Source organism: Mauremys reevesii, linkage group 5 (genome assembly GCF_016161935.1).
Source record: "Mauremys reevesii isolate NIE-2019 linkage group 5, ASM1616193v1, whole genome shotgun sequence".
Lineage (NCBI taxonomy): Eukaryota > Metazoa > Chordata > Testudines > Geoemydidae > Mauremys > Mauremys reevesii.
The window spans coordinates 86,320,406-86,348,330 of record NC_052627.1 but is presented as its reverse complement, the minus strand read 5'-3'; the positions used below and the strand labels follow the sequence as shown (position 1 = coordinate 86,348,330).

General features: G+C 37.9%; 1 protein-coding gene across 7 annotated transcripts in view; it reads right to left on the bottom strand.

Annotated features, from left to right (window-relative positions):
* Positions 1-16,879: 16,879 nt before the first annotated feature.
* SGCZ (sarcoglycan zeta) overlaps positions 16,880-27,925 on the bottom strand; it is a 491,213-nt gene continuing 480,167 nt past the window's right edge. For 6 of the 7 annotated variants that reach the window (XM_039542317.1, XM_039542313.1, XM_039542314.1 and 3 more), the window contains 2 exons: positions 25,557-25,631; positions 16,880-17,782 (listed from right to left, as the gene is read on the bottom strand). In XM_039542317.1, the coding sequence (XP_039398251.1) occupies positions 17,588-17,782; positions 25,557-25,631 (270 nt within the window). In that variant the 3' untranslated portion in view covers positions 16,880-17,587. The remainder of the gene's footprint in view (positions 17,783-25,556; positions 25,632-27,925) is intronic. The other variant, XM_039542316.1, reaches the window with a different exon arrangement.

The window sequence follows — 27,925 nt, the reverse complement described above, 5'->3', positions numbered from 1 at the left end:
TAGGTTGGGTTAAAGCTTGTTGTTTTAGGTTGGGGGTAACTGCTGCCTTTCATTCAGGATGAGAGTAAAGAGATGACTGAAATAGTAGTAGTCTACAAACCCAAAACATAGACAAGTGTCTCTGCCTACTAAGGGCAGGGCTACACTAGAAGCACTACATTGGTGCAGCTGCACCAATGCAGCTGCGCCACAGAAGCACGACAGGTGAAGACACTGTATGCCAGTGGGAGAGCACTTTCCTGTTGGCATAATTACTCGACCTCCGTGAGAGGCAAAAACTATGTTGGCAGGAGAGCATCTCCTGCTGATATAGTTCAGATGTGGACAGTGCTTAGGTTACTTTTTCACACTCCAGAGTGACGTAAGTTAGATCAATGTAGACCTGCCCAGAGTGAGTGATCAGTGTAGACCTGCCCAGAGAGTGAGACAGACAGACAGACACACACACACAGCCTGGACAAGCATGTCATATGACTCTGTACATAAAGAACCACTCTCCTGATGTTTATTTCTCCCTGTTTTCCAAGAAACAGGACTTTGTATGTTATTTGTAAATAAAGAAGATCACATCATAGAAAATACCTGACTATCTTCAATTTCTCCTCCTAACTGGAATGTCACAGCTGAGACTGGGTTTTTGAAAAGTTGTGGTTCTAGTCCACCTGTGACTAGTTAATGGAACAACCCACAGCACCAAATTGGTTTAAATATCTCAACAAATTCTTCAATGAGGTTACCTTCTTTCTCCTTTAATATAGCTACAGCAGAGCTAACTGGAATTTCTGTGGTAAGCCACACATCAACATTCCCTGTTAATTCTAATAGTAACAACACAGACAGCAAAGTCATCAAGAATACTTGATACTAAAACATCATACAATGCAGTAATAATGTTTTTATTATATTCCCCATGGATGTCCTATAATAGAGTGTATACAAATGGAACATGACATTTTTTTCCTTTCAGAAATATTGCAGTGTTTGAAGCTTTTTAGGATAATTTATCATATCTAACATGCTACTATTTCCCCCCTATTATTAGCTAAATATTAGTCACCAGTCATGTTTTGTGTGTTAAAGAAAACTGTGTTTTACCCTCACAGATACTATTGTTTTGGATTACAAAATGCAAAGCACATACCACTGTTAACCAAGCCTAAACAGCAACATTACAGGCTACTGTGGCATCTTAGACTTACCTTAGCCAGTGAAAATGACATAGCTAATAGTATAAAATGCACAAATTACCTCTAGGGTAGAGTTTATTTGAAGGGAGAAAACAAGTAGTTGTTTTTTTCCCCTGAAGCAACATACTATATCCCACTTTATAGCTCAAACCTCTAACAATTTAATATCCTTTAACAGGAGAGATAAATACTGAACTATCTTGTGCTGCAAACAGAAGGCTAGTTAAACAGTGAGATATATTATACAATCTTCAGTCGTATGATAAAATCCACTCTAAATATGAGAGATCATAATTTCAAGCACAGAAACGATGCCACACCAAAGTGGGACACTATTTACAACTGCTTCTTTTAGCAGGTCAGCTTAGTATGTCTGGGGAAAATCTGTTTCTCTTTGCTTCTGAAGAATTTCTCTTGTGAGGAAAATGTGTATATCAATATTACTTCCAGTGTTAATAAACTGATTGTTGGAATGATCTGCTTTTTAGGGAATGGGACACAGAGGAAAATAGAAGTCAGACCCCCACCCCCGCCCTGAGACTTCATACAGTGCTCATTTTCTGACTAACCTAGTACATTTTCTAATGGCTTTTACTAATTTCTTTCTTCAGAGAAAACTCAGCTTCAAATTCAAAACATTTGAACAGAACAAAACACCCGTATAAAATGATAAACTTATTCTTTGAAATCTTCACAATTTTGAGAATTGTGAATGTTTTACAAGTTTGGCAGTTCGATATTTTCCTATACACTGGACCAGTAAGCAAAGCAACAACCAGGAGTTGACTGCTTCTTTGGGAATGGTCATTTCTATTCATGGATGTGGCTAAACTTATGATTTCTCTTACTTGTGTACTTGGATTTGAGATGAAGAGGCAAAGGGATATAGGCCAAGTCACTGAGGGGAAAATCCAATTAAATTGTATCCAGAACACCATGGGGAGGAAAACAAGAGTGAATATGGCTGCGTCACCTCTCCTTCTAAAACTGAGAAATGCTGAGGCTGTGTGGTGTTTAGATGTTGCTTGTAATTATTAGAACTGGGAGCACTGGCTGTTGGGAGTCTGAAAGGACAGGAAACAAGAAGGAGGCAGGAGGAGTTCAGGAGGCAGAGTGAGAGTTACAGAGGGTGCAGCAGCAGCTTGGCAAAGAGATTTCCACTTTATTTTTAAAGTCCTGTTGAAGTTTGTTAGTACCTTTCCTCGTTGATACAACAGGCTGGCATCTTGAAGGTCTTTTCTGAGGGGACGGGGCATACTGCTGAGAGAGAAATGGGGAGCAGTTATAGGAAATCTCTTCAGGAAATCTGAAGAATTTCTAGCAGAAAATCAAAGCAGGATTCCTTTGGAAAGGGCAGGAACATGTCAGTGAAGAACTAGAAGTAGCCTAGATCCTGCATGAGCTGTGTAAGAGAGGAAAGTGCTGGAAGAACACAGGCTCTTTGTATGAATGCTTTGAGAACCCTGGGGTTTAGAAAAGCATCAGCATCCATGTCTTTCAGGGGCTGCCCTGCCTACCCTTCCTCCAGAATCCACAATGACCAGAAAAGGATAATTTATCCAGTGAAGAGGATGATTTAGCCTAGAATCATTTGGCCAGGAATTATGACAAGATCTTTGACTTGTGCTTATGAAATGAGGAATTATTTTCACCCAGCATTTCTAAAACATCTTCAAGCTTCTATGAAAGTGTCACTAAGAAAACTTTGAGTCTCAATCAGTTTTAACTTTGCCTGGTGTTTGCAGTCAGGAAAAATTCTTCTTAGCAATGAAAAAGCAAAAGTAACTTGTTTGGGGAGACATCGTAATGTACCATTGTCATGGAAGTTTTACAGTATGGGTATTCACAACAGACCACTCAGTGCATGAGGAAGGAGGCAAATGTTCCAAAGGAAAAACAAAAAGTTATGAAATCAGTATGCATGAGCAGACTACTCTGAGATGGAAACACAGAATATTTTCTGAAAAGTTAGGTCAGTGTGGTTCCCACTGGCTGGTTCATGTAACTGATCGCCAAATCTTTGTCTCATCACCAAAGTCAATATTATTGGGTTCATATTTTCACAAGGATGAGCTGTTTTTGAATGATATTTCCTATGCATTTTATCTGAAGATCCTTCCCTGCACCACTGGAAATGCAAATGTTTCCTTTTTTCTTTTTCTTCCCAAAAAAAACATTATGGTGGCAAGTGTAAGGAAAATTCCATTCTCCGTTTGTTTGAGTTCTCCTCTGACCCTGGGAGAATAAATAGGGCAGTGACACAGTTCAGGATCTTGTCACACTTTACAAACCAGTTGCTTGCTTGCTTTTTAAAAATCCCCCTCCAGGATTCCAGTGTCATAGAACAGCTGGTAATATATAGCAGCCAGCTCCACTAGTTCCATCTTTTGAGGATTGACACTGATTAACTGTGCTCAATGCCTGAGATGGTGCAGTAGTACCTTCCACAATGGCTGTGCAGACCATGTTTGTGCAAGACCATCATAGAAAGCAAACGGTGCTGAGGCAGATATGCTGTGAAATCAAGCTGCTACTGCCCACTGCATGCTGGCAAAAGGCTATTTCCTTGTTTGCTGAACAAGTTTCAAGTATATAGATAATGTTAAGATCTGCGTATGTGTGTATACATCACTTTATATGGCCAATAGCTGTGGATTCACTCTGGTAATTGATGGAATCCACACTTTAATATACAGCTAACCAAAGCACACTGAGACGCTCATATATGGCCAGAGTCGGTTTTTTACTATATGTGCAGAAAGCAACCAGCATGTAGTGGATGCAACATAATCCAAATAACCAAGTACCTCTTTTGGTGCTTTTTGATTTGATGCAGGCAGCTGTGCAAAGAAATCACATAGATATACAAAGAGAAATGGTGAGGAATAGCTCCTCCAATTAGTGGTTTACTACTCTAATCAAATAGATAAGACTAGGACATTGGAGACCAATCTGCAATTTCCATTCACCTCAGTTCCCTTGTAGTAAATCATGGCCATTCAATCAGGGCCGGCTCCAGGGGTTTGTCCGCCCCAAGCAGCCAAAAAAAAAAAAAAGCCGCGATCGCAATCGCGATCTGCGGCAACTCAGCGGGAGGTCCTTTGCTCCGAGTGGGAGTGAGGGACCCTCCGCCGAATTGCCGCCGAATCCCTGAAAGTGCCGCCCCACTCCCGAGTTGCCGCCCCAAGCACCTGCTTGATAAGCTGGTGCCTGGAGCCGGCCCAGCATTCAATGCTTTGCATTATATTGCTTTAGTTCATGAAGACTCTGTGCCAGCAAAATTCTTAAGCATGATTTTAACTTTAACCACATCATGTTATCTTCAATGGGATTACTCATGTGCTTAAATTTAAGCACATGCTCAAGTCTTTTGATGGATCCTAGCCTATGCATTAAGTAAAGGAATACTACTACAAGTACAATGAACACTCAAAGGATAAACTGATAATATATGAATGAACCCAAAGAATAAATTGACATGGTATGAAAGAATATAGCAAAAGAAATAGGGTTTCTGTAAAGAAAAGAACTTCTCTCCCTTCCAGGAGAGGAATCAAAAACTTCTACAAGATTTAAGAGGCAACTCATAACACAAGAAAATATAAAGACCACATTTACAATACTGTAAAAGCAGCAAAGAGTCCTGTGGCACCTTATAGACTAACAGATGTATTGGAGCATGAGCTTTCGTGGGTGAATACCCACTTCGTCGGATGCATGCTTTTACAGATCCAGACTAACACGGCTACCCCTCTGATAATTTACAATACTGTATATCTTCCCAGATTCATTTCAAAGAACAGGTCACCAGAGTGGTTAAATAATTTGAGGTTGCACACTTAACAATGGTTTATATTAAAGATTTTTATTCACATTTATTTAAAAATTGATATAACAGTTTCTCATACTTCACAACAAGGTAATACATTTATATACTTTTTTCCCAGTAATTCTAGTAATAAACAACTTTTCTTTTCTAAAAGGGAATAATACACCATTTAGAAGTTTTTGTCTTGGAATGTAAATACTTAGGTATCACAATAGTCTAACTAAAGTGATGCTTGATAGACAAACTGTACGGTGGCAAATTTGATTAAAGTTTTGTTACATTTCCTAAAACTAGATAGGAATATTGCCTAAATCAACTGAAATCATACCTGAAAAATGAGACAATATGGTTTAAATGTATTTTTCCCTTTCAGTTATCAGCAACATATGGCCATTAATAAAGTGTTGTGGTGTAGATATATAATTTAAATCTCCTAAAAAGTATATAATGTACTATAAACAAAAATATAAAACCAATCTTAGATTAGAACCATGCAAGATTTTGGAACCTGGAGGTAAATAATCAAATCAAGATATATTATAGAGTGACTCCAGTAAACTGGTTACTCATGTGGTGCTTTGCTCATTAAAAATATGTTAACATGCATAAAAAAACGTTCATTTTCACTGTCCTTCAGAAAGAACTTGCACAGTGTCCTTGACTTCCCCAAAGGAAACTGGAGGTACAAACGGTCCACATTCAGTATCAGAATTTCGGCAGGTCTATTGTACATCTAATGTGCAGATTTACCTAGAGAACTTGTATGATGGGACATATTGATCATAAAGGATTTGTGTGAATGACCTTATGTAGACTGTGTACTACCTAAATCACAACTACAGATGTAGCCTGTTCCCTCACATGAGTAACTGTTGAAACTAAGATAACAGCAGGAAGAGTGGTCCCATATAATTTAACATGAATTTTAAGGATTTTGAAATGAAATTTATTTCATGAAGAGATATTTCTTTTATGCTTTCACTGTTACCTTTTCATACGTGCTAGAGCTACATTGCAAAACATAAAAAAGTTGCCGTTATTTGTTAAACTCATTATTTCACAATTATTTTTCTACTGTCATTTTTATATAAGACTGTTTTCTTTTATAATTTTTCTGGGTGCTGTGACGGTGATCACAGGCAAACTCAAAATGCCAGAAACTGATTTTTTTTGTTTTTTTAAATTATGTCTAATGGAGAGAAATACAAGAAATGTATGATAGGTTGGTACTGTTTTATTTTTATTTTTTTAAAACCATTAGTGTTAATCCTAACCATACATAGATGCACTGTACATCTCCCTATTTCCCAACTGGCTCTCTGGCTTTTTTCCATTTACCTAGTGTAATGGTTCTGAACTTACATTCCTTGGTGCGCCTGACACCTCGCTGGAAGTCCTTGGGCTCTGTGTGCATATAAATAACTTTCAGTCTTGCTCCCTACCTGCTCCTTTTCTCCTGCTGCTACTGTCAGAGACAGAAAAGCTCAGAAGTCACCAGGAGGGGCTTGGCACAGCAAACACTATAGTAACCTATAAATAGCCTATACCCTCCATTTGCTATCACAAATACATATCTAATCCCACAAGAGACTAGCAAGTCAACAGCCTCCTGAAGGTTTGTCTCTTCTTTCCATGTTTTAAAACATGTCTGGTGAGCAAACAGAAATGTAAAGGAGGAATTAATTACCCTAATTTCTCTAAATGACAACATCTTTTTTTTCTAGGCTCTTCCCCTTCTCCACTTCTTTTCCTCTGCCTTTTTTGCTCATTGGTCTCCTTTCCCTTCTTTACATTCACACATCCTTTACATCAGTATTTCAAGCTAGGCCCAGATGCGATTGCACCTCCCACAGCAGAACCTGGAAGTGGGTGAAGCATGTCCTTAGTGATCTGAGCTTATTTTATTTCTATTTGTCACACACACACATACCTAGAGCACATCCTCATTATTTGAGAAGCAGAGACATTTCTTTCTAGGATTCTGTGTTTGACCCTTTCTGTGGATGTTTCCCAAGAAGAGTCAGAGAGAGAGTGGAAAGAGAGACTAGACTTGATTTATATACTATATGACTGCCCTCCCTATCAGCTCTCTAGCTGTTTCCTCTGGGTTAATAATTGTCCTATAGGGCAGCAGAATGACTATTTTCATCCATGAAAGAAATAAGCAAGTTTTCAGCTACATTACTTTTGGGAGAGCCACTTTTGATGTACTGCCTGAGAATAATTACTGCCCTCCAAAAATTAAATAAAATGGTCAATATCTGCTCCCTGTTCTTTCAATATACAGGATGAGTCACTTCTGGGACAAGCAGGCACAACTTCAGTGACAGTGTCATGGCCAGAAGTGAATTTTGCCAGTGGGATCAAATATTTTGATAGGCAGAGCAGCTGATCTTGACTATCTGCCTTTATGACAATGTTTCTTCTAGGCCCTTTCAGTCTGCCTTTGGCATTCCTTCCTTACAAGCTCTGGAATATTTGTCAATGGAACCCAGATAAGTATCTGAGCTATTCTGAGAATAATAAATAATAATAATAATATCTGGCTCTTATATAGCACTTTTCAGCAGCAGATCTCAAAGCAGCACTAGAAAGTACTGAAAAGCACAGCAGAAATCACTGAAATGGAAAACCCTTAATTTATATGGGATATGAGAATCATAGAAAATTAGGGTTGAAAAGGACCTCAGGAGGTCATCCAGTCCAACCTCCTGCTCAAAGCAGGACCAATCCCCAACTAAATCATCCCAGCCAGGGCTTTGTCAAGCTTAACCTTAAAAACCTCTAAGGAAGGAGATTCCACCACCTCCCTAGGTAACCCATTCCAGTGCTTCACCACCCTCCTAGTGAAAACGTGTTTCCTAATATTCAACCTAAACCTCCCCCATTGCAAATTGAGACCATTATTCCTTGTTTTGTCATCTGGTACCACTGAGAACAGTCTAGATCCATCCTCTTTGGAACCCCCTTTCAGGTAGTTGAAAGCAGCTATCAAATCCCCACTCACTCTTCTTTTCTGCAGACTAAACAATCCCACTTCCCTCAGCCTCTCCTCATAGGTCATGTGCTCCAGCCCCCTAATCATTTTTGTTGACCTCCACTGGACTCTCTCCAATTTTTCCACATTCTTCTTGTAGTGTGGAGTCCAAAACTGGACACAGTACTCCAGATGAGGGCTCACCAATGCCAAATAGAGGGGAATGATCACGTCCCTCAATCTGCTGGCAATGCCCCTACTTATACGGCCCAAAATGCCATTAGCCTTCTTAGCAACAAGGACACACTGTTGACTCATATCCAGCTTCTCTTTCACTGTAACCTCTAGGTTCTTTTCTGCAGAACTGCTGCCTAGCCACTCGGTCCCTAGTCTGTAAAAGTACATGGGATTCTTCCTTTCTAAGTGCAGGCCTCTGCACTTGACCTTGTTGAATCTCATCAGATTTCTTTTGGCGCAATCCTCTAATTTGTCTAGGTCCTCTGTATCCTATCCCTACCCTCCAGCATCTCTACCACTCCTCCCAGTTTAGTGTCATCTGCAAACTTTCTGAGGGTGCAATCCATGCCATCCTCCAGATCATTAATGAAGATATTGAACAAAACCGGCCCCAGGACCAACCATTGGGGCACTCTGCTTGATACCGGCTGCCAACTAGACATGGAGCCATTGATCACTACCCGTTGAGCCCGATGATCTAGCCAGCTTTCTATCCACCTTATAGTCCATTCATCCAGCCCATGCTTCTTTAACTTGCTGGCAAAAATAAAATCAAGGAATAACACATCCACTGCTTTCCCCTCATCCATAGAGCCAGTTCTGTCATCATACAAGGCAATTAGTTTAGTCAGGCATGACTTGCCCTTGGTGAATCCATTCTGACTGTTACCGATCACTTTCCTCTGCTCTAAGTGCTTCAAAATTGATTCCATGAGGACCTGGTCCCTGGTTTTTTCAGGGACTGAGGTGAGGCTGACTGGCCTGTAGTTTCCTGGATCCTCCTCCTTCCCTTTTTTAAAGATGGGCACTACATTAGCCTTTTTGCAGTCATCCAGGACCACCCCCAATCACCATGAGTTTTCAGAGATAATGTCCAATGGCTCTGCAATCACATCCACCAACTCCTTTAGCACCTTCGGATGCAGTGCATCCAGCCCCAAGAACTTGTGCTCGTCCAGCTTTTCTAAATAGTCCTGAACCACTTCTTTCTCCACAGAGGGCTGGTCGCCTTCTCCCCATACTGTGCTGCCCAGTGCAGTAGTCTGAGAGCTGACCTTGTTCGTGAAGACAGAGGCAAAAAAAGCTTTTCCCACATCCTCTGTCACTAGTTTGCCTCCCCCATTCAGTAAGGGTTCCACACTTTTTTACCTTCTTCTTGTTGCTAACATACCTGTAGAAACCCTTCTTGTTACTCTTAACATCCCTTGCTAGCTGCAACTCCAAGTGTGATTTGACCTTCCTGATTTCACTCCTGCATGTCTGAGCAATATTTTTATACTCCTCCCTGGTCATTTGTCCAAGCTTCCACTTCTTGTAAGCTTCTTTTTTTTTTGTTTAAGATCAGCAAGGATTTCACTGTTAAGCCAAGCTGGTTGCCTGCCATATTTACTTTTCTTTCTACACATCAGGATGGTTTTTTCCTGCAACCTCAATAAGGATTCTTTAAAATAAAGCCAGCTCTCCTGGACTCCTTTCCCCCTCATATTATTCTTCCAGGGGATCCTGCTCAACAGTTCCCTGAGGGAGTCATAATTTGTTTTTTTGAAGTCCAGTGTGCATATTCTGCTGCTCTCCTTTCCTCCTGGTGTCAGGATTTTGAACTCAACCGTCTCATGGTCACTGCCTCCCAGCTTCCCATCTACTTTTTCTTCCCCTACTAATTCTTCCCCATTTGATACAGAATGCTGTATCAAAGAAATAATATTTTGTTTGCTGTTATTTAATATTGTAAGCAGTACTGGCTAAATTTAGGTTTGTAATAAAGTTATTAATACAATATAGAAGCATAAATTATTAGCACACTAGTAACTTCTCTATTCTACTCATATACAATGCATATCTATACTGTTAATAGTATAGAATATTTTGTTATGTATTTCTTTGATACTTGTGTAAATCTTTTTTGTGATTTTTTTAAAAAGGCATTGAGGTAGGAAGAATTATGGGGAGCTGAATAATCCCAAAACTCTCCCTACAATAAGTTAAACTAATTTGGACAGTTTCCTTTATTTTTATTTTCCTGAATGTATATACCAGTAATTTCCACTGATCAAACAATTATCTTTTTGGACAGAATAAAGTTTCTTGGCCCAGCAATCCTCACTAAGGTGCACCTCCCACTAACTCATATTTGGCCCTAAAACCTTTGGTGAAATCTTGTGAATGAGTGCACCTGTTCTCACACATGGGGGCTACCTAGACCTATGGAATGCAGGGTGAGGATTTGCCTTCTAGTGAATTACTATAGTACTTAGGGTGAGACTATCAAAGATACATTTCATTTAGCAGGAAAAGTGCACACATCACAGAACAGAAAACTTAGAAGTGTTTCACTGGGCCAGACTCCCTGGTATGGGGAACTCTCCAAGGGGTGGAAAATATTCTAACCCTCCTCCCAATGTAGCTGACAGCATAGGGGGCACACTCAGTGCAGTAACTGTACTTTGGCTATCTCTGGCAGCTGAAATAGTAACTCTAATTTACATCTAATATTGTTTAATGCTGCTGGTTTATGCCAGAATCTGAGCTGGTCCCAGAATCAAGGAGCTGTATATGTGATGTAGAGACCTTTGCTCCCCACCTGAGATCCTGTGCCAATTGTAGCATGGCCAGAAAAAAGGCCCATTGTTTTTTCTCAGAAAACAGCTTCTAAAGCTTATTTACCTCTTTTCTGAGGTACTTCCTCAAAAGGGTCAGATGCTCAGAGAAGCATCTAAAATTTGGCTGCTTCTCATCATTTTATTGGTCTAATAGTGGTTTCTGTCTCATTCATGTGAAACAAGCTTAGTTGTGGTACATGAATGGTTGTTACAAGGAGGAGGGAGGAATTTTTTTCTTCTTAACTTCTGAGGATAGGACAAGAAGCAATGGGCTTAAATTGCGGGCAACGGAGGTTTATGTTGGACATTAGGGAAAACTTCCTGTCAGAGTGGTTAAGCACTGGAATAAGTTGCCAAGGGGGCTTGTGGAATCTCCATCATTGGGGATTTTTAAGAGTAGGTTGGACAAACACCTGTCAGGGATGGTCTTAGTCCTGCCTGGAGTGCAGGAGACTGGACTAGATGAACTCTCGAGGTCCCTTCCAGTTCTATGATTCTATATCTGGTACTTTCTGATGTGGTCTGACCAGATATACAGTACATGATTTCTTCAGGGTATTCCAGCACTTTCCCTTCCAGTCCTGGCCCAAGTCACAAACTCTACAGGTGTGCGGTGATTTTAAAAAACAAAAATGTCAAAAACATGTAATTTGGGTTCAGCTCAAGGCCCAAGCAAAGTTTCAGGTGAGTTCTTATTTTAGACAAAACAGTTTGTAAGGATCAGTTCAATTTTTATGCGTTGGTGGTCTGTGTAGACTCTCTCTTAAAATTAGAAGAGTATATAAAATTATACTTACTTATACAGGTTTAGTGGGATGGGAATGACTAATTCAAGCCTGCACAGAATGGGCCAGAATATTTTTGTTTTATTGATTACTGTATTGGTATTTTTGAATTAGTCAACACAGGCCTGATTCACACTTACATTAAGGCCACTTTACACCACTCTGACAGTGTAAAGTAGAAATGGCTTTCCATCCAGCTAATATTTTCAAGAGTTCATCATTTTTTCTTGTCCTAGATTGGGACAAAAAGTTAAAATCTCAAACATTTGTGTGAACTGAAAAGCCAAACTATTGTTTTGTTCAAGTCAGTTGAAACATTTTGCTCTGATCATTTTGAAATATTTCATTTAAATTTCAACCTATTTTTCTCTTTAATTTTAAGTCTAATTAACTTAAATTTTGAAACTAAAAGTAAAACTGGAAAAACTGATTTTTTTTGTTTTGTTTCGAAAGTATTTAAATGAAACATCTTTAAAATACTTTTTTCAAGAATATTTTGAGTTGGGAGATTCATTGAAACTGACCCATTTTCACAAACAGTCTTGCTTTCAACACCACAGGACTTCTCAATCAAAAAATGTTTCATCTAAAAATTTCCAATCAGCTCTAAGATTCAGGGGGGGTCTAAGTAGGTACAAATATAATTTATATTGACTTTAAGGATCCTTTTCTTCAAAAGAGTGGTGCAAAGTGGCCTTAGTATAAATTAGAATCATGCCCTTAGCTTTAACTTCTCCAAGCTTGGCATGAAAATAAAATCCATGCATTTTGCAGGTTGGAATGTCTGCAAAGTAGTCAATCTAAATATGTTGTTGGTGGTTTTCAAATAAAAATAAAATAAAAAAAACAACCAATCTGTAGCAGTCTCTGTTTTGTATGTAGTTAAGAAAATTAGATTGAACCAAGAAAAATAAGTACCAAATTGCAAATTTAGACAAAACAGATAGGACATGTGCAAACAGAAGTTATCTTTAAACAGAAATTACTCAGAAAAAACATGTTTCTCTTCTGTAGTAACGTTTCTATTCTCCTGATGACATTTGATCATCCTGAATGAACTCTGTTCATTGTTTTCCTATTTAATCTATTACATTGTGGTTATACAGTAGCACCAGATGAAAATACTAAGACCAAATACAAAGTACAGTACATATTGTAAATTCTGTGTGTTAATCACATGCTGCAGAACTTCCACCTTTTCAACAAAAGTAATTTCCAACTTCCAAAACCTTGCTGTTATACCATTAAAAAACAAACCAAGCAAAAAAAACTTGAATATACAGTATACTGCTTTTGAATAAATATGTTATCTACAATTTATAGGACAAACAATCAATTTAAATAGAAAAAGATTTGTTTTACATAAAGCAAGAGAGTACAAAAGCACAGCTTTTGTAATTTTGGTAATATTGCAATTTTACAAACATTGCATAGTATGTTTAAGAAAATATTTTCATCTTTTTATATATCTATACACAAGAAAAACATTAACATAATAGTTACAAAACAAAACAAAATGGTTAGCAGACCTTTTTTGAAGTATGATTTTAAACAATACAACACTCAAATCCTTAACCCAGTTTGCATCTGCATTACAGTGAATCAGCTTATAACACCAATATTCAATGTTTGGCTTTTATTTTGTTAATATGTAGGCAATGATTTAGAAACCCTAAGAATATCACAGGTTATTACAGCCGAATATCCTTAACATCCCTCATCAATTTCTTTCGGTCCCTATGGCTGTTTCTTCAATCCATACTAAATAGCCCTCTGTTTCTAAATTAGTCTAAAGTGAATTGTGTTATCCAGTCAAACCACTGTGCAAACAAAATAATGTAAATTATAAATTCAGTTGAAGTAAGCAACTTTTTGGCACATTTTGGAATACACATTCTTTCCTCTTCTCATGATCTCATAATCAGTGAAAGATCCTGTTATGTCTGAAGAACAATGTAATTGGACAACACTGACACACTATCCCTCTGGAAAAAAAAGCTACAGCTCAAAATGCTGCACAGAGCAAAAGTACATTACCATTTCATGTTGTAATTACAACGTCTCCTCTCTTCCTTCCAACAGAATAAGTGGAAGCACCCTGTCATACTATTAGATATAATAGAAGTGTCAGTCTTTGGTCTTTAACATTTAACCAGTCAATGAACTGCAGTACAAAACCATACAGGTAACAGTGCTCAAAGAGGTCATACAATGTTTTATTTTTTATTTTTTTAAAACAAGAAAGAGACAGTATCCTTTTCTACTATAACAGGGACATTTTTACAACATATTATACTATAATATATATTAATACATGTAGCTAACAAGGTCTTTTTTATATTTCATTGTGGCCATATGAGCAATTCTGAGGAGGTCAGCCAACTACAAAACCACTTCAGTAGTGCCCAAGCTAATAGGCTAATAGAAAGAGGCAGTATGTGATACATGTATTCATATATAATAAAGCACCTTAGAGGAATTTTTTTAGCCCCAGATATTATTTTCCAGATTGGACATTTACTAATTTAAAGAAAAAAAGGTTTAAAAATGATTTTGTGACTCTTGCCCCTACACTACAGCTGTCACAAATGCAATGACCTGGAAACTGGGAAGGTGTTGCCTTAGTCATACCTTTTCCAAAGAGATGTATCGGAACATTCAGCCAGTCAAGCAAACTAATCGGGGAAAGGGTTGCAGTTGCTTTATCATGAGCATAATGGTAGATAGTATAAATGGCCATAACATTTAAGACACCAAGAGACTAGGCAAGGCAACAAGATGACAGGTGACAAGGACAACAATGAAAAACATCCTTCGGTTTTGAACATGTGGCCTCCTTTAGTTTACACCTCAACTTCCTAAAATCAATAGACGAAACGTAGTGATATCACTCCCTGTTTCTGTGTGATCTATTTGCTGAGAGCATCCACTTGCCCTTCATCGAAAACTTAAATACATGGGTGTGTGCAAATTTTTTTTTTTGGTTTGGAGCACTATCACCAGTTGAACTGGGAAACATGGAGAAACATTAATTTAAAGCATTTTACGAACTTGTAACTATGGTTTGTTTCAGCATTCCTTCTTATTTGGTCTTTATAAACATACATACAGTACTGCCAATTCCAAGCATTCAAAATTCATGAGTCAGCCCCCCAAAATAGTGAGATTGGCTTAAAATATTTTTTCCTTTTTTTTTTTAAAAACGGTCACATTTTTAAGCTTTTCTCCATAACCTTGAGAACTAGAAACTTACTTTTTAAAAAAAAATGAATGCTGAAGTTCTTACATATTCACTTGTTTCTAGGAGCTGGGGTTTAAAGTAAAATGTCCAGTTTCACAAGACTCACATTAACGTTGGCAACACTGAACATACAAATGCTAGTGGAAAATGAATTCAGTCTTGTAGCCAAAATTAATCTCATCACATAATTAAATTTGTTTTTGCAATGTAATGAATTTCAGTTCACGCAGAAGTAGAAGTAGTTTATACAAGTTAGGTCATTCAGACAAGGAACCAAAACTCTACCATATGATTCAGGTGACCAGTCATACAGTTCGAATAGCATGAATGGAGAATACTCACAGCAAACTATTGCAAGCTATTCCCACAGGCTGACATTTGTTTGCCCAAATATTCCGCAATACAATTTAAACAGCAAAGAAATATTCAGTCTGTTTGCCAACACTTTGAGAACAGCACAAAGGGTTAAATTCACTGAATCAATGATCCTCTGCAATTTTTTGCCCATCTTTTAAATTACCAGTAGACACCTGTGGGCACATGTGATAGAATGTATGAGCTCAAACACACACACTCATTCAGTGGTGTCCTTCTCTCCCTGGAATATCATTTGTCCTGGTGAGTTTTACACATACATTCTGTTACCTATGTGCCCAACTGAAAGATCTCTCTTTCCTCATAAGGTCTTTTGAAGGTCACGTATACATTGACAGTTCCTACAGGTTTCTTACAATGCTGCTACTTTATTTCCTGTATTGCAGAGAATGAGCTTACTAGAAAAAGGAAAACAAATGACTAATAACAGAAACATTTTTCTTTATTAAAGACAAGGAATTAAAGTCTCAAAACAAACACTTTAACTCAATAGTTAACAGCTGAAGAAATCTGAGCAAATGAAGTAGTCTAATTAAAATCCTTGTTTGACTATGTAGTAGCAGAGGGGATATTTCTTCCTTTTCGGTGAAATTCATCCCTACACATAAGAGTAGAACGAGGCCAAGTACCTGTGAGGCAGTGTACAGACCTTGTGTTGGTCTTCTGCATAAGGGTGAATGTCACCTATAGTGAACAAAATAAACCCTATAGATGACACTAAAATAGAAAATTAATCACATTTTCATGGTTGCCAAGTTTCACTTTTTATTTTTTACCCCCCTAATACTACTCTCCCTGACCTCAGACTTAGCTTTGGGAGCTAGTCTGCACTGGTGTTCTTATAGTTAGACACAGCTAAAACTATGAGCTGGGTGGGATAACTGAAAAGATAATAGTTAAAAGCACACTTACCTTATTGTTATCAAGTCATCTTCCCACAATAGGAAACATTTTTATCTGTTTTACATTCCTGGATTCTGCAAGTTTCAAGATACTCTTGTTAAGCAGCAGTGAGAGAAATTTTCAACAACAAACCAAAGTGTCTTTTGCAGGAGCTCAATTACTAAAACACAGGTAATGAAAAATGGAACCGAACTAAGTTCCCAGGTCAAGCTAGTCAAAAAGAGCTACTACTGAAAGCTGAGGGGAAATATGATAGCTTTATCTAAACACAGACCTGGTGGAGTCAACACAATGTCAATGTACTTGTTAATATTCTATGTCATTTCATATTTGCTCATGGATTTTTAATGCTATTACTTTAAAAACCTTAATAGCAGATGACAAAAGAAAAAAGGATAATAAATCTGAGGGTGCCATTTCAGTTGTAAATGAATTGCTTCTTGGTGTTATGCATTATATTAGTATTTATGTGTTTGTATTAAGTTCAAATAGCAGTGGATAGACAAGCTAGAAATGCTATAAAATGGACAAGATATAACTCTAAAGAGTGTGTCTTTTTTTTCCAATCATAAATGTTTTCTGAAAAATACCTATTTGATCAGACAGTTCCATATCATCAATATTTCCCTCTTTATCCTGCTGTTCTTTTCCAGAAACTGTACATTTTACTTAAAGCAATCACTTCATGTGCAATAACCCACTAATAACTGTGTAAGGCTATTCAGATCTGACAAACAAGAGTGGATGTGTTTTGAACACTGGAAATTTAATATTGCTGAGTGCTTGCAAAATAAATGCTTACCTAAACATACAAAACCCTAGACGTAGAAGACAGAGTAACAACACATTTGTTTTAAAGAAACAAAACTCAGAGGGATTCTGTCTCTTTTTTTTTTTTTTGTTAAAAACCATGTACTGAATTTTAATTGTTTAGTAAAGCAAGCATCACACAATGTTTCAAAATTTTAAAATTCAGGGATAAAAGTTTACATCCAAAAAGATGAATGGAAAATTGTGCTTTCAGATAGTAAAGTTAATTATCATACAGGGGTTACCTATTCATCTCATGATTGGATTCTGGGCAAATTTGTATAAGTACTGTATATATGCGTGCAGTTTATATCCAGGTACTGCATAAAACTAAAACTATGTGCTTCACTTCACGTAGCAAAGGCACCTGTGTTATTCTCTCTTTTGGACAAAAGATGATATTATGATCCAGGTTTCCTGATGAAGATTACATTTATTTTTGAATATCTCACTCCCATCTCTACGTTGAGTGGTAACATGAGCCACAAGAGAAGGCAGCGTTGTATTCCTGCTTACACTGGAAGAAGTTGCTCTGCAGGCCATTTGAAGCTTCAAATTTGTCACAAGGGAAACCGAGCAGAACTGTGAAGCAGAGGGACAGTAACAAAAGGCTATTCTGGTGTGAGGAGAAACTGGAGTCATTTCAGCTCCACAAACAGATGTTGCTAGTGGATTGACAAGTAGAGCCTGCTCCTGCCGGGGAAAGGTACAGTTTACCATTGGGACAAACGCAGAGCTCATAGATAGTCTGTCGAGGAGTTGAGGAGCTAGATGGGGAAGATGAAAAGGAACCCATTGGTAGATTTCCCAGTCGGATTATATCTGCATTTAAAAATATCTGCAGAGGGGAAAAAACAAATAAAACTGAATTTAATTTCTTTTTCCATCCTTTTTATAAAATATTTTAAACTTTATTCTAATGTGTGCCCAAGAGATTAATATGAATATCTAAACGACATACATTTCTACTGGTATTGCTGGCATGTGCTTTTGAACACACATTAGTGCACATAATTACAGTTTATGCAAATACCTCTTAACTCCTCACCCAAGACATTTATTCAACCGTAAGTGGGTGCCCATACAAAAGCTTTCTGAGAATATTTCCTGAACAGGTTGATTTTTCTCTTGTATCTTTTATGATAGAAATTCATTCACTCCATGCAGTAGCATCACCTTACCTCGAACAATTTGTATTTTAATAAGTGTGAAGTGCTATTAAAGGTCATTCTCTCATGTATTACTTTAAGTAGCAGAAAATTTGTGGTGAAATATGCTAAACTGTATAATCTTAACAATAACTACATACACATAATAGTTAAATAATCATATGTGTTCACATACACTAGAAAATGTGCTTATTGGATTTGAAATCAGATGAAAAAGGTTTAAGGTTAAAGTCTTGTTAAGAGCACAATCAGACTATAACCATTTGATTTCTGAACATTGTATCTGAGTTAGAAATGTCCTTTTTACTTTCTCTCATCCAAAACAACACTAAATGTTCTGAGGCTGGCCAGTTTGGAAAGGATAATGTGATAATGAATTTGTTTATAAATAGTTTTATAATATTTTGAAAGTACTTCAGCCATCTGGAAAATTGCTCAGGTTGGTGAATAAATAACCACAGTATAATGAATCTTCATAAAAACAGATGAATAAAATAATAAAAAGATAAGTCATTCAGAGGGACAGACTGATAGAGAAAAAACCTGTGAAAAAAGTGAGCTTTTAGGTGTTTGGGTTTTGGTTTTTTTATTAATGAGGGATGAACTGAGGAAGATAGTTTGAGTGAGAAAGTTCCACACCAAGCTAAAGCAAGATCAGCCATTGCCCTAGGTGCAACACTGGAAACTCTAAACAGCAGAAGGAGTTTCAATGCAGATACAAGCCCTGGAGATAGCACTATGAGACTTATGAGGTGGTGGGGATCCTGAAATACTGCCCAGTGCCTTAATATGTTATCTACCACATTATAGGCTGTAAATATATAGAATGCATAATGGCACAGTATATACACTGCTCCTCAATTCAGTAGGAAAACATTCTTTTACATTCAACACCAGCTGCAAATAGCAGAGAAGCCATGGGAAAGCACCACTAAACCCCTAATGGAAGTGGATGATGATGGGCAGGCTATGATTAATCGAAAAAAGACCAAGAGGAATTCTACACAGCTAGAAGTATCCTATTGTTATATTGTCATTGAGGAAACTGCAGAAAATCTCTGAAGTTCCTGGTGGGAGGAATGGAACACAGAGCTGTATGGGACATATCGTAACCCACAAGGCAATCAAGTATGCCCACAAAGAGATCTCCAACTGGCCAAGGAAGACAGATGACCCTTGTTGGAGATTCCATACTAAGAAGAATGTTAAGAACATTCTGGAAGAGGCAGAAAGACACAGGATGGTGTGCTGTCTTCCTAGAGCCAAGTAAGGGTCAACCTGCATAGTTATAGGCTTGTCAGACTGACATTACTCCCAGCAAAATAATGAAATGCCTGTCAAGGGACTTTATTAATAAAGAATTAAAGGAGGGTAGTATATTTAATGCCAAACAACATGGGTTTTTAGAAAACAGATTTTGCCAAACTAACTTGATATCCTTTTTGAATGAGATTACAAATTTTGCTGATAAAGGTAAGAATGTTGGACTTGGTACCACACAACACTTTGATCAAGAAACTAGAATATAAAAATCAACATAGCATACATTGAATGGATTAAAAGCTGGCTACCCAATTGGTCTCAAAATGTAGGTGTAAATGGGAACTCGTCATTGAGTGGGTGTGTTTCTACTGGGGAGTCACAAGGACCAGTTTTTGGCCCTGTGCTATTTAACATTTTTATCAATGACCTGGAGAAAAACAAAATCGTTATTGATAAAAGTTTGTAGATGACACAAAGACTGGGAGGTATTAGTAAATAATGAAGAGGACAGACCAGTCTAGATTACTGGGTAAGCTGGAAGCAAACAACAATATGTGTTTCAATATACTCACAGGACATGGGACTCTGTTCTGGGAAGCAAAGACTCTAAGAAAGACTTGAGGGTCACAATAGATAATCAACTGAACATATGATCCTAGTGCAATGCTGTGGTCAAAAGAACTAATATGATCCTTGCCTGTATAAACAGGGGAATATTGAATAGGAATAGAGATGTATAACAGAGTAAACTGGCCCTTTCAAACTAAAGGGGACCAGAAAACCTGATTCCAGGAATGTTGGAATAAACTTAAAAATGGTCTTGTCACAGACAGACAGGAAACAGTCCTGATGCATTAGTAGATGGATGGGAAAAACCAGGACATTGTCCCTTTAAGATCCCTGGACCAGGAGCCTGTACAGAAGGATGGGGACAAGGCTCCCCTCTCTCCTGAACAACTGGGTGGGAATGTCTCCAAAAGAGGGCAGTATATATGCTGCCTTATCCCTCAGAAGAGAGTGTGGAGTGACGGGGGAAGGATGCCAGAGCCAGTAGGCTGAGCTCCTGCTAGGAAGGACAGCATCGTGGGTCCATGAAGAACAGTCTGGGGTAGAATAAGAGCTCCGTATGCAGAAGAAGAACCTGAGCTGAGTTTGAACTATTGTGTTTATTTTGGAGACATTGAGGACCACTGTGCACTGCTTTCACCTATTAACCCAGCCCCACGTGGTGGTCAGGGGTAGTCCAAAGAAATACTGCGGGGAGTTCTTAAGTGGCCCTGAATAGGGAAACCAGAGTGAGCATGCTGCAGAGTCACCTCTGGCCAAAAGTGGGTGGTCAATAAATGGCAACCTCGCTACAAGAGATGATATTGCCTCTGTATTTGGCACTGGTGTGACTGCAGCTGGAATACCGTGTCCAGTTCTGCTGTCCATAATTCAAGAAGGACTTTGATAAATTGGAGTGTTCAGAGAAGAGGCATGAAAATCATTAAAGGATTGGAAAATATTCCTTAAAGGAGCTCAAACTATTAAATTTATCAAAAAGACGATTAAGGGGTGACAATTACAGTCTAAAGTACCCACAATGCAGAGGTATTCATTCTAGCAGGGAAAGGTATAACAAAATCAAATGACTGAAGTTGAACCTAGACAAATTTCAGACTAGAAATAAAGTATAAATGTTTAACAGTGAGGGTAATTAATCTGTAGTGCAACTTCACCAGGATTGTGGTACGTTCTCCATCACTGGAAATTTTTAAATCAAGATGTTTTTCTAAATGATATGCTCTAGTTCAAACAGAAATTAATTTAGGGAAGTTCCATGGCCTTATAATCTAGACTTCTGGATTTATAATCTATGAATCTATAATGGTCTTTTTTAAATAATTGTAGCTATGATTGTTCAGAACCCCAGTGTAGGTGTGTTGTACTGCTGTAGATGGGAACTTCAATGGAATTACCCTGGTGTAAGTCAGAAGGGAATCTGCTGCAATTATTTTTTCTAGTCATCTGAAGATTTGGAATGTTGCTTAACTTTAATTTCTACTTCAAGTTTCACATTGCGATGCTGTGACAACTTGATTTTGGTTTTGCTACAATATAAAAAGCAGCATTTTTGTTTTCCTTCCTGTGATTAATTGCTATGAGGCATGCATTTGGCCATGCAATATGACATCATGCAAATGGAGTGGTAACAGAAGAAAGGGCAATACTACATTATTATTTGACAAGACAGCCTTGTGATATAATGATCTTCATAAGGAACAAATCAAAGCAAAGTGAACCTTTTGACAAAAAAAGATCCAAACCGCAATGGGAATTCATAAAAGAGCATACTCTAGCTATGAGAAATGTTTAAATGAGTTAGAGCTACTAGCAGGGATTTTTACTGTGTTTACAGTAAAATTATATTGAATCTCCTAAGATTTGGGCAACAAGATTATGAAATTCTTTGATTTTTTCATGTTCAGTAGCAATACTGTGACAAAGTGCTTTCTTACATTAGCTCTGGATGTTAATTAAATGCTTTTCCTTTGAAAATTCTGTGCCACAAGTAAGTTTTTTGTTACAGTAGTTCACAAACCATATCTAGGCCAGAACCAGGCATGACATGAAATGCACAGAGAAGAAAGGACAGTTTCCAGTGGAAGCATACAAGATATTTGACTAGTCAGAAAAACAATATGAAAAAAAAGCTATTACATTAAAACAAAATATTGTAATAGTCTAAATAAAACAAAACAAAACAAAGGGTTTCAAAACTGTTCTGAGCCAAATGTCCCAGCTATTATGATCCCCACTTTGGCAAAATTCCCGTTCTATTCCCACACAGCCCATTCCTTCAAACAACTACTAGAGCTTGTCAAAAAAAATTCCAATTTTCTTTTGATAATTTTGAAACATTTTGTTTCCATTTTGACCTTTTTAATTTAACTTTTTTTTACACTATTCATTAACTTAAATTTTAAATGAAAAGTTGTTTGGAAGCAAATATCAGAACTTTTCATTTTGAAAATATCAAAATGGGATAGTTTAATGATTTTGAAGTTTGGTTTCAACCAACTGGCATTTTTTGATGAAAAAAAAGTTTAATTGAAAAGCTCCTCACCAGCTCCATTAATTACATTCCTACCTCACAAAGGTGACACATAATTAGTTAGAGTTTACAAAGTGATCTGAAGATGAAAAAAACAATACAATTGTTAAGCATTATTCTGAAGGGTGATCCAATAGAATATGAAGGGTGATCCAATAGAATAGCTGTCTACTACTTATTTGTTCTCCCAATTCTGTTTATCACTAATTTTTAATGAATTCATTTCAGGCATTATTTCATCCCTGAAATTATAGTTGCCTTCAAAAAGTCATTCCTACTCAGGCAACACTAGAGCCAGGCAGAGAAAAGTCATTCATTTTCAAGGAAGACTTAGAAATTTCAAAGGCTGGATTTGTTCCAATGCAGAACAAAATCCACAAATTTCAAAATTCTCTGCAAAAGGAAATGAAGCCATAGTTCTGGGGTCGACTGCCTGGTGGCTTGCCCCACAGCTGTGGCTTCTGAAAGCCAAGCATTCCCTGCTCCAAGGCAAACCACCACATGGGCTGTTTCCTGGAACCCTGTATGCTGAGGAGCCATGAACCTTAAGAACGGGGGCTCTCTATCAGCCCACCAGATGGCTGTCAAAGAATTGGGAGCCTGGAAGCTGCTATTAAGTAGGCTGGTAAGAAACATGCCTGATGGAGTTCCAACAGAACTAAGCCTATCAGAAATAAACCCTCTCCACAAAAATGTTTTGATTTTGATGAATCAGGAAATTCCAACAAAAAACATTTCACTCGAATTTTTTCAGCCAGCTGTAGTCACAACCTTCACTGTCAACAGATCAGACTTCTTTCCAAACTTACTGGACCAGATAATATAGAGCCATATTAATACTTAGATGACCAAAGTGAATTCTGATCTCAGTTACACAGCTATAAATCTGGAGCGACTCTGTTGACTTCAATGGAATTTTCACAAGTGTAACTAAAATTGAAGTTTGACCCAAGAATTATGATTTTTTTATTGAATGATATCATTTATTTTGATGAATAAGTCACAGAAGCCAAAAGATATTAAGGACAAAAAGCCACAGAAGATCAGGAGAAAAGTGTACTGTCAACTGTCTTGTAAGGTTTGAGAAGATACAAATAATGGTGTTTTAACCACTTCCTTGGGGATGAATGTCAACAGTCTCACAGTGAGATATTTAGGACATATATCATAATATTCAGCATAATTTTTAATGTCATTATTTATTTATTATTATGGTAGTAGTCAGAGGCCCAAGACAGGGATTGGGCCCCATTAGGCTAGGTAATGTATAAATTAAAAAAATAAAGACAATCCTCTCCCCAAGAGATCCTGCAGTCTAGGATTATAACAACTAGGCACAAAAGGTGGATAAACAAAGGGGGATGGAGTGGGGGAACAAGGTGACAATAAAGATGGATATGTTTGCATATATGAGTAGTCTCAGAGGGTATGTCTACACAGCTGCCGGGAGCAAGTTTTGCAGCCATGGTTAGCATGCTAAAAATAGCTGTGTAGACATTGCTTTGAGGTTCTGGTTTGGGCTAGAGCTTGGCTCTGAAGCCCACCCCCTATCCCTCAGACTTCAAAGTCTGAAGCCCAGCCCAACCTGGAATGTCCACTTTGCTATTTTTAGTGGACTTTCTAGCATGAGCCCTGCTAACACAACTCTGTTGACCCAGGCTGCAAGACTTGTCCCAGCAGCTGTGTAGACATACCAAGAGTCTTTTTCTCTTGATTACACTTGGCCTTTAGCCAATGTGATGCTGCTAAAGTTCAGAGTCTGTTACATGGGAGCAGTTTGGATAAATATGAGAATCAGAATTAGGTTTCATAAGAGCTGGGCTATGTAAGTCATATTTTGGACCACTGAGTTGTCAAAATCAAATAATCCTTTAAACTTGTTACTGTTATATGCTGGTAATGTTTTGGTTCAGCTCAACAAACATCTATGTATTTGCAGAAGTACCAAAAGCTAGTAGCTACAGGATGCAAATAGCATTATTCAGAAATGATCTGAACATCTTTAAACTTTTCTACTGTGTTTATGTGGAAGTAATAGTCAACTAGAAGCCGGGGGATGCATTTGCAATGATGGAATGTTCTTTTTTCCTCTTATGTGAGCTGATAGGATCTTTTAATACCCAGAGTTTCTGATTCCATTTTATGTGTAAATGATTGCTCCTTTAAACCATTGGCTATGGATTATTTATAGAGTAATACATAGTTCACAATTAAATGCCAAGCTGTAATTGAATCAAAGGATTCTGCTGATGCCTTGAATCACAAGGGTGCAGCTCAAGTGCTTTATAAAGGGCAGCAGAACCTGAGACTAAATTACAGCCTCCAGTATTCAATCTGGGATCATGCATTATTATTTATAATACGGATAAAAGGATTATTATAATACTGAAGTAAATAAAAAGAAAATGCATCAAACAGCAGAAGGCAGAATGCTTGCAAAGACTTTCAGTTTGTGCTGTGGGAGGCTAAGGATTATACTGCACAAGAAATAGAATTGGAGGAAAAGTATTTGGTAAACTGTTATAGTCTTCAAAAAAAACCCCACAAAACTTTAAAATTCTTCTTAAATAAAAGGGAAGTCTATCTTTCACTGCTTAAACCAAGGTAAATTCATAATGTTCTGCTAATATGGTTATAACAAATTTATTCCAAGTGCTATACAATTCCTTCCTGGTAATATTTTCTACAGAAAGAAAATAGAGATTCAATATATTTATCTCAAGTGATTTACAGAATAAGTAAATGTCTCCAAACCTTATGAAGTTCAATTTGATTAGGCAGTATATAAACAAAACAAAAGAACTATTTTCTAGTATAAAACCTCTAGTCTCAAATATGGCAAACACCGTGTGCACAAAGACTGATTGACAGAGGCTGTGTTTATTACAGAAGGGCAAAGATTTCTTTTAAAATGTGTCTGATTGCACTTACGAATGTGATATACTAATAGAACAATAATGATAAACTCTCTAGTCATTAGTAAGTTAACAAGGAAATAGATTGTAATCTATTTATTAGGAATAATTTTTAATTGTATTAGTCTCTGTGATTGAAATTCTCTCATGTAATTTTTCTCCACTTACTTGCTTTGTCAATTTCTTATACAACTTAGTGCACATGAATGGTGCTGGACTGCTAGCCTTGAACACTGAAGTCCCCTGCATATCCACAGAAAAACACAAAATGGGCATCAACAGTCATGCTCTTCCAGACTGCTCAACCAAAATGTATTCTAGAAGGGCCACTTTTGGGATAAAAAGATAATTTAGTCTTCATGCTCAGTAAGTCTTTGGGCTATTTGCTGGGAACTGGAATGGCATTCTGGTGCTTCTGGTACTATCATCTATAGGTGACAAAAAGCACATGGGGACATGCATTCCAGCAACTGTGATACAGATGTTCTGATGTGGAAATCTGTCCATTAGGAACTGAATTAAGTCTGCCAGATCATGACTCATAGGTTCCCTACCTACCATCAGTTAGTCAGTACCATTTGCTGTCACCAATGACCCGGATGACAGATGAAATGCTGACCCACAAGAACCCAGTGTGGTAGCCTGCTACCAATCTCTTGAGCTATCCGTTTCCCAGAACCTGGCATTATAAGGACATTTGGACTTTTTGTAGGGGATGAGGGAAGAGGGGAGTGGAAAGAGGGTAAGATATCTGCTATCTCTACATTCAGCAAACCCCCTGCCACCTTCTCACAGCATTTGCTATACCACACAAAGTTGCTAAGGCCAAAAATTTAACATGATGGAGACAGGGATTGAACATTTGTATGGAGATCAAGAATATCCACAGTTATCATAATTAATGGTAACAAAAATGTTGTGGAAAGGATAATTAATCTTCATGCTTCAATGCTTAAAGCAATCTCTGTTAGAGGTTAGGATGAGTCCAAAGGGGTGGGGAATCACAAATTATTTGCCTGTGCAGATTGCTTGCATCTTCCACTGAAGCATTTTGTACAGCCCAATTTTGGAGAGAGAATACCAGATATGATGGACCTTGGTATGATCCAGTATGGAATTCCTGTGTTTATTTTGGGCCAGATCCATGGATGTTCTTTTGCTGAACATAAAAGTTACCAGCATTAGAAGAATTAAACAATGTCTCATAAGCATATACAATAATTTTTGCTACGATAACTATCTATTGGGGGTGGTGCTTGTGTGGTAGGGGGTGGGCAGGAAAGTAATGTTTCATGACAACTATTAATGAATTAACAAATCATTATGGCATCAACCACCTGGGAAATCCCAGAAGTGTATAAAGTTTTGGTTTCCATGCTTTTCACGTTGATTTAAGAATTAAACAAATGCTCCAATTTGGAGTTCAGCCAAGAACCTGTCAGGTTTGTGTTGAGATAATTTATTAACATTCTAAACAGAGACTTGTGTTAGGAGTAAAATATCTGCAACCCTTATCTGAGAATGGGGCCTTCTTTTATCATCTGAATAGTTTTGTCAATCTGACATCCACAGGCAGTTAAGTCTGAATACTTAAGTGAATCTGAATTTTGGATAAAGAATCTAATCAATTTAACTTTCCTTAGGTGCTTATTAACAAAGTATCTAGGCTAAACTAGGTCATTGAATGTCATTTACAAAGATACCTTACATGGAGATGAGAGAACCATTCTTCACAAGAATGGTCAGGAAGGCAAATAGCAGTCAGGGTACATGACAAAATCCCTCATCAACCCATGGGCTAGAGGTTATCCTCACAACCGTTGGTTCACAATTATCACAGGTGCCACCTTCCTTCTTGACCCAGGAGTGCTCAACCCCTGCTCTGCCCCAGACCCCGTCCCACCTCTTCCCACCCCTGTTCTGCCCCCGCCCCTGAGCGTGCCTCCACTCCTCCACCTCCCCACAGTGCCTCCTGCATGCCGCAGAACAGCTAATAGCGGTGGCGGGAGCTACAGGGAGGAATGGGATTGGCGGGGCCACTGGTGGGTGGGAGGCACTGGTGGGGAGGAGGGGAGCTGGATGCTGGTGGGTGAGAAGCACCCACTAATTTTTTTCCATGGGTGTGCCAACCCTGGAGTCAGCACCTATGATTATTATTATAATAAAACATTTGTAAAAGCACCATAGATGTGCATAGTGCTGAACCAAGAAATTAAAGACACACTCACTGCCTTAAAGAGCTAACAGTTTAAAAAAAGTTTGAGTATTACATTAGTATATGAGAAATGCCATTAAAGGTAGAGCAAGAGTAGTAAGACACAGACACTAGGTGGAAAACGTAATATGACTCAAGGACGTCTTAGACTGGGCAAGGGTGAAGGAGGTTGGAGGCTAGTAGAAATAAAATCTAGATTGTCACTTGCCCAGTTTTAGAGCAAAACTAAACCTTTAGGCTCAGCATTCTGCAAAGGACAGCGTATGGCCACATTGGACACATTATTTTTGCTCTCTCCTCCTCCTCAGCGGCTGACGTGAGA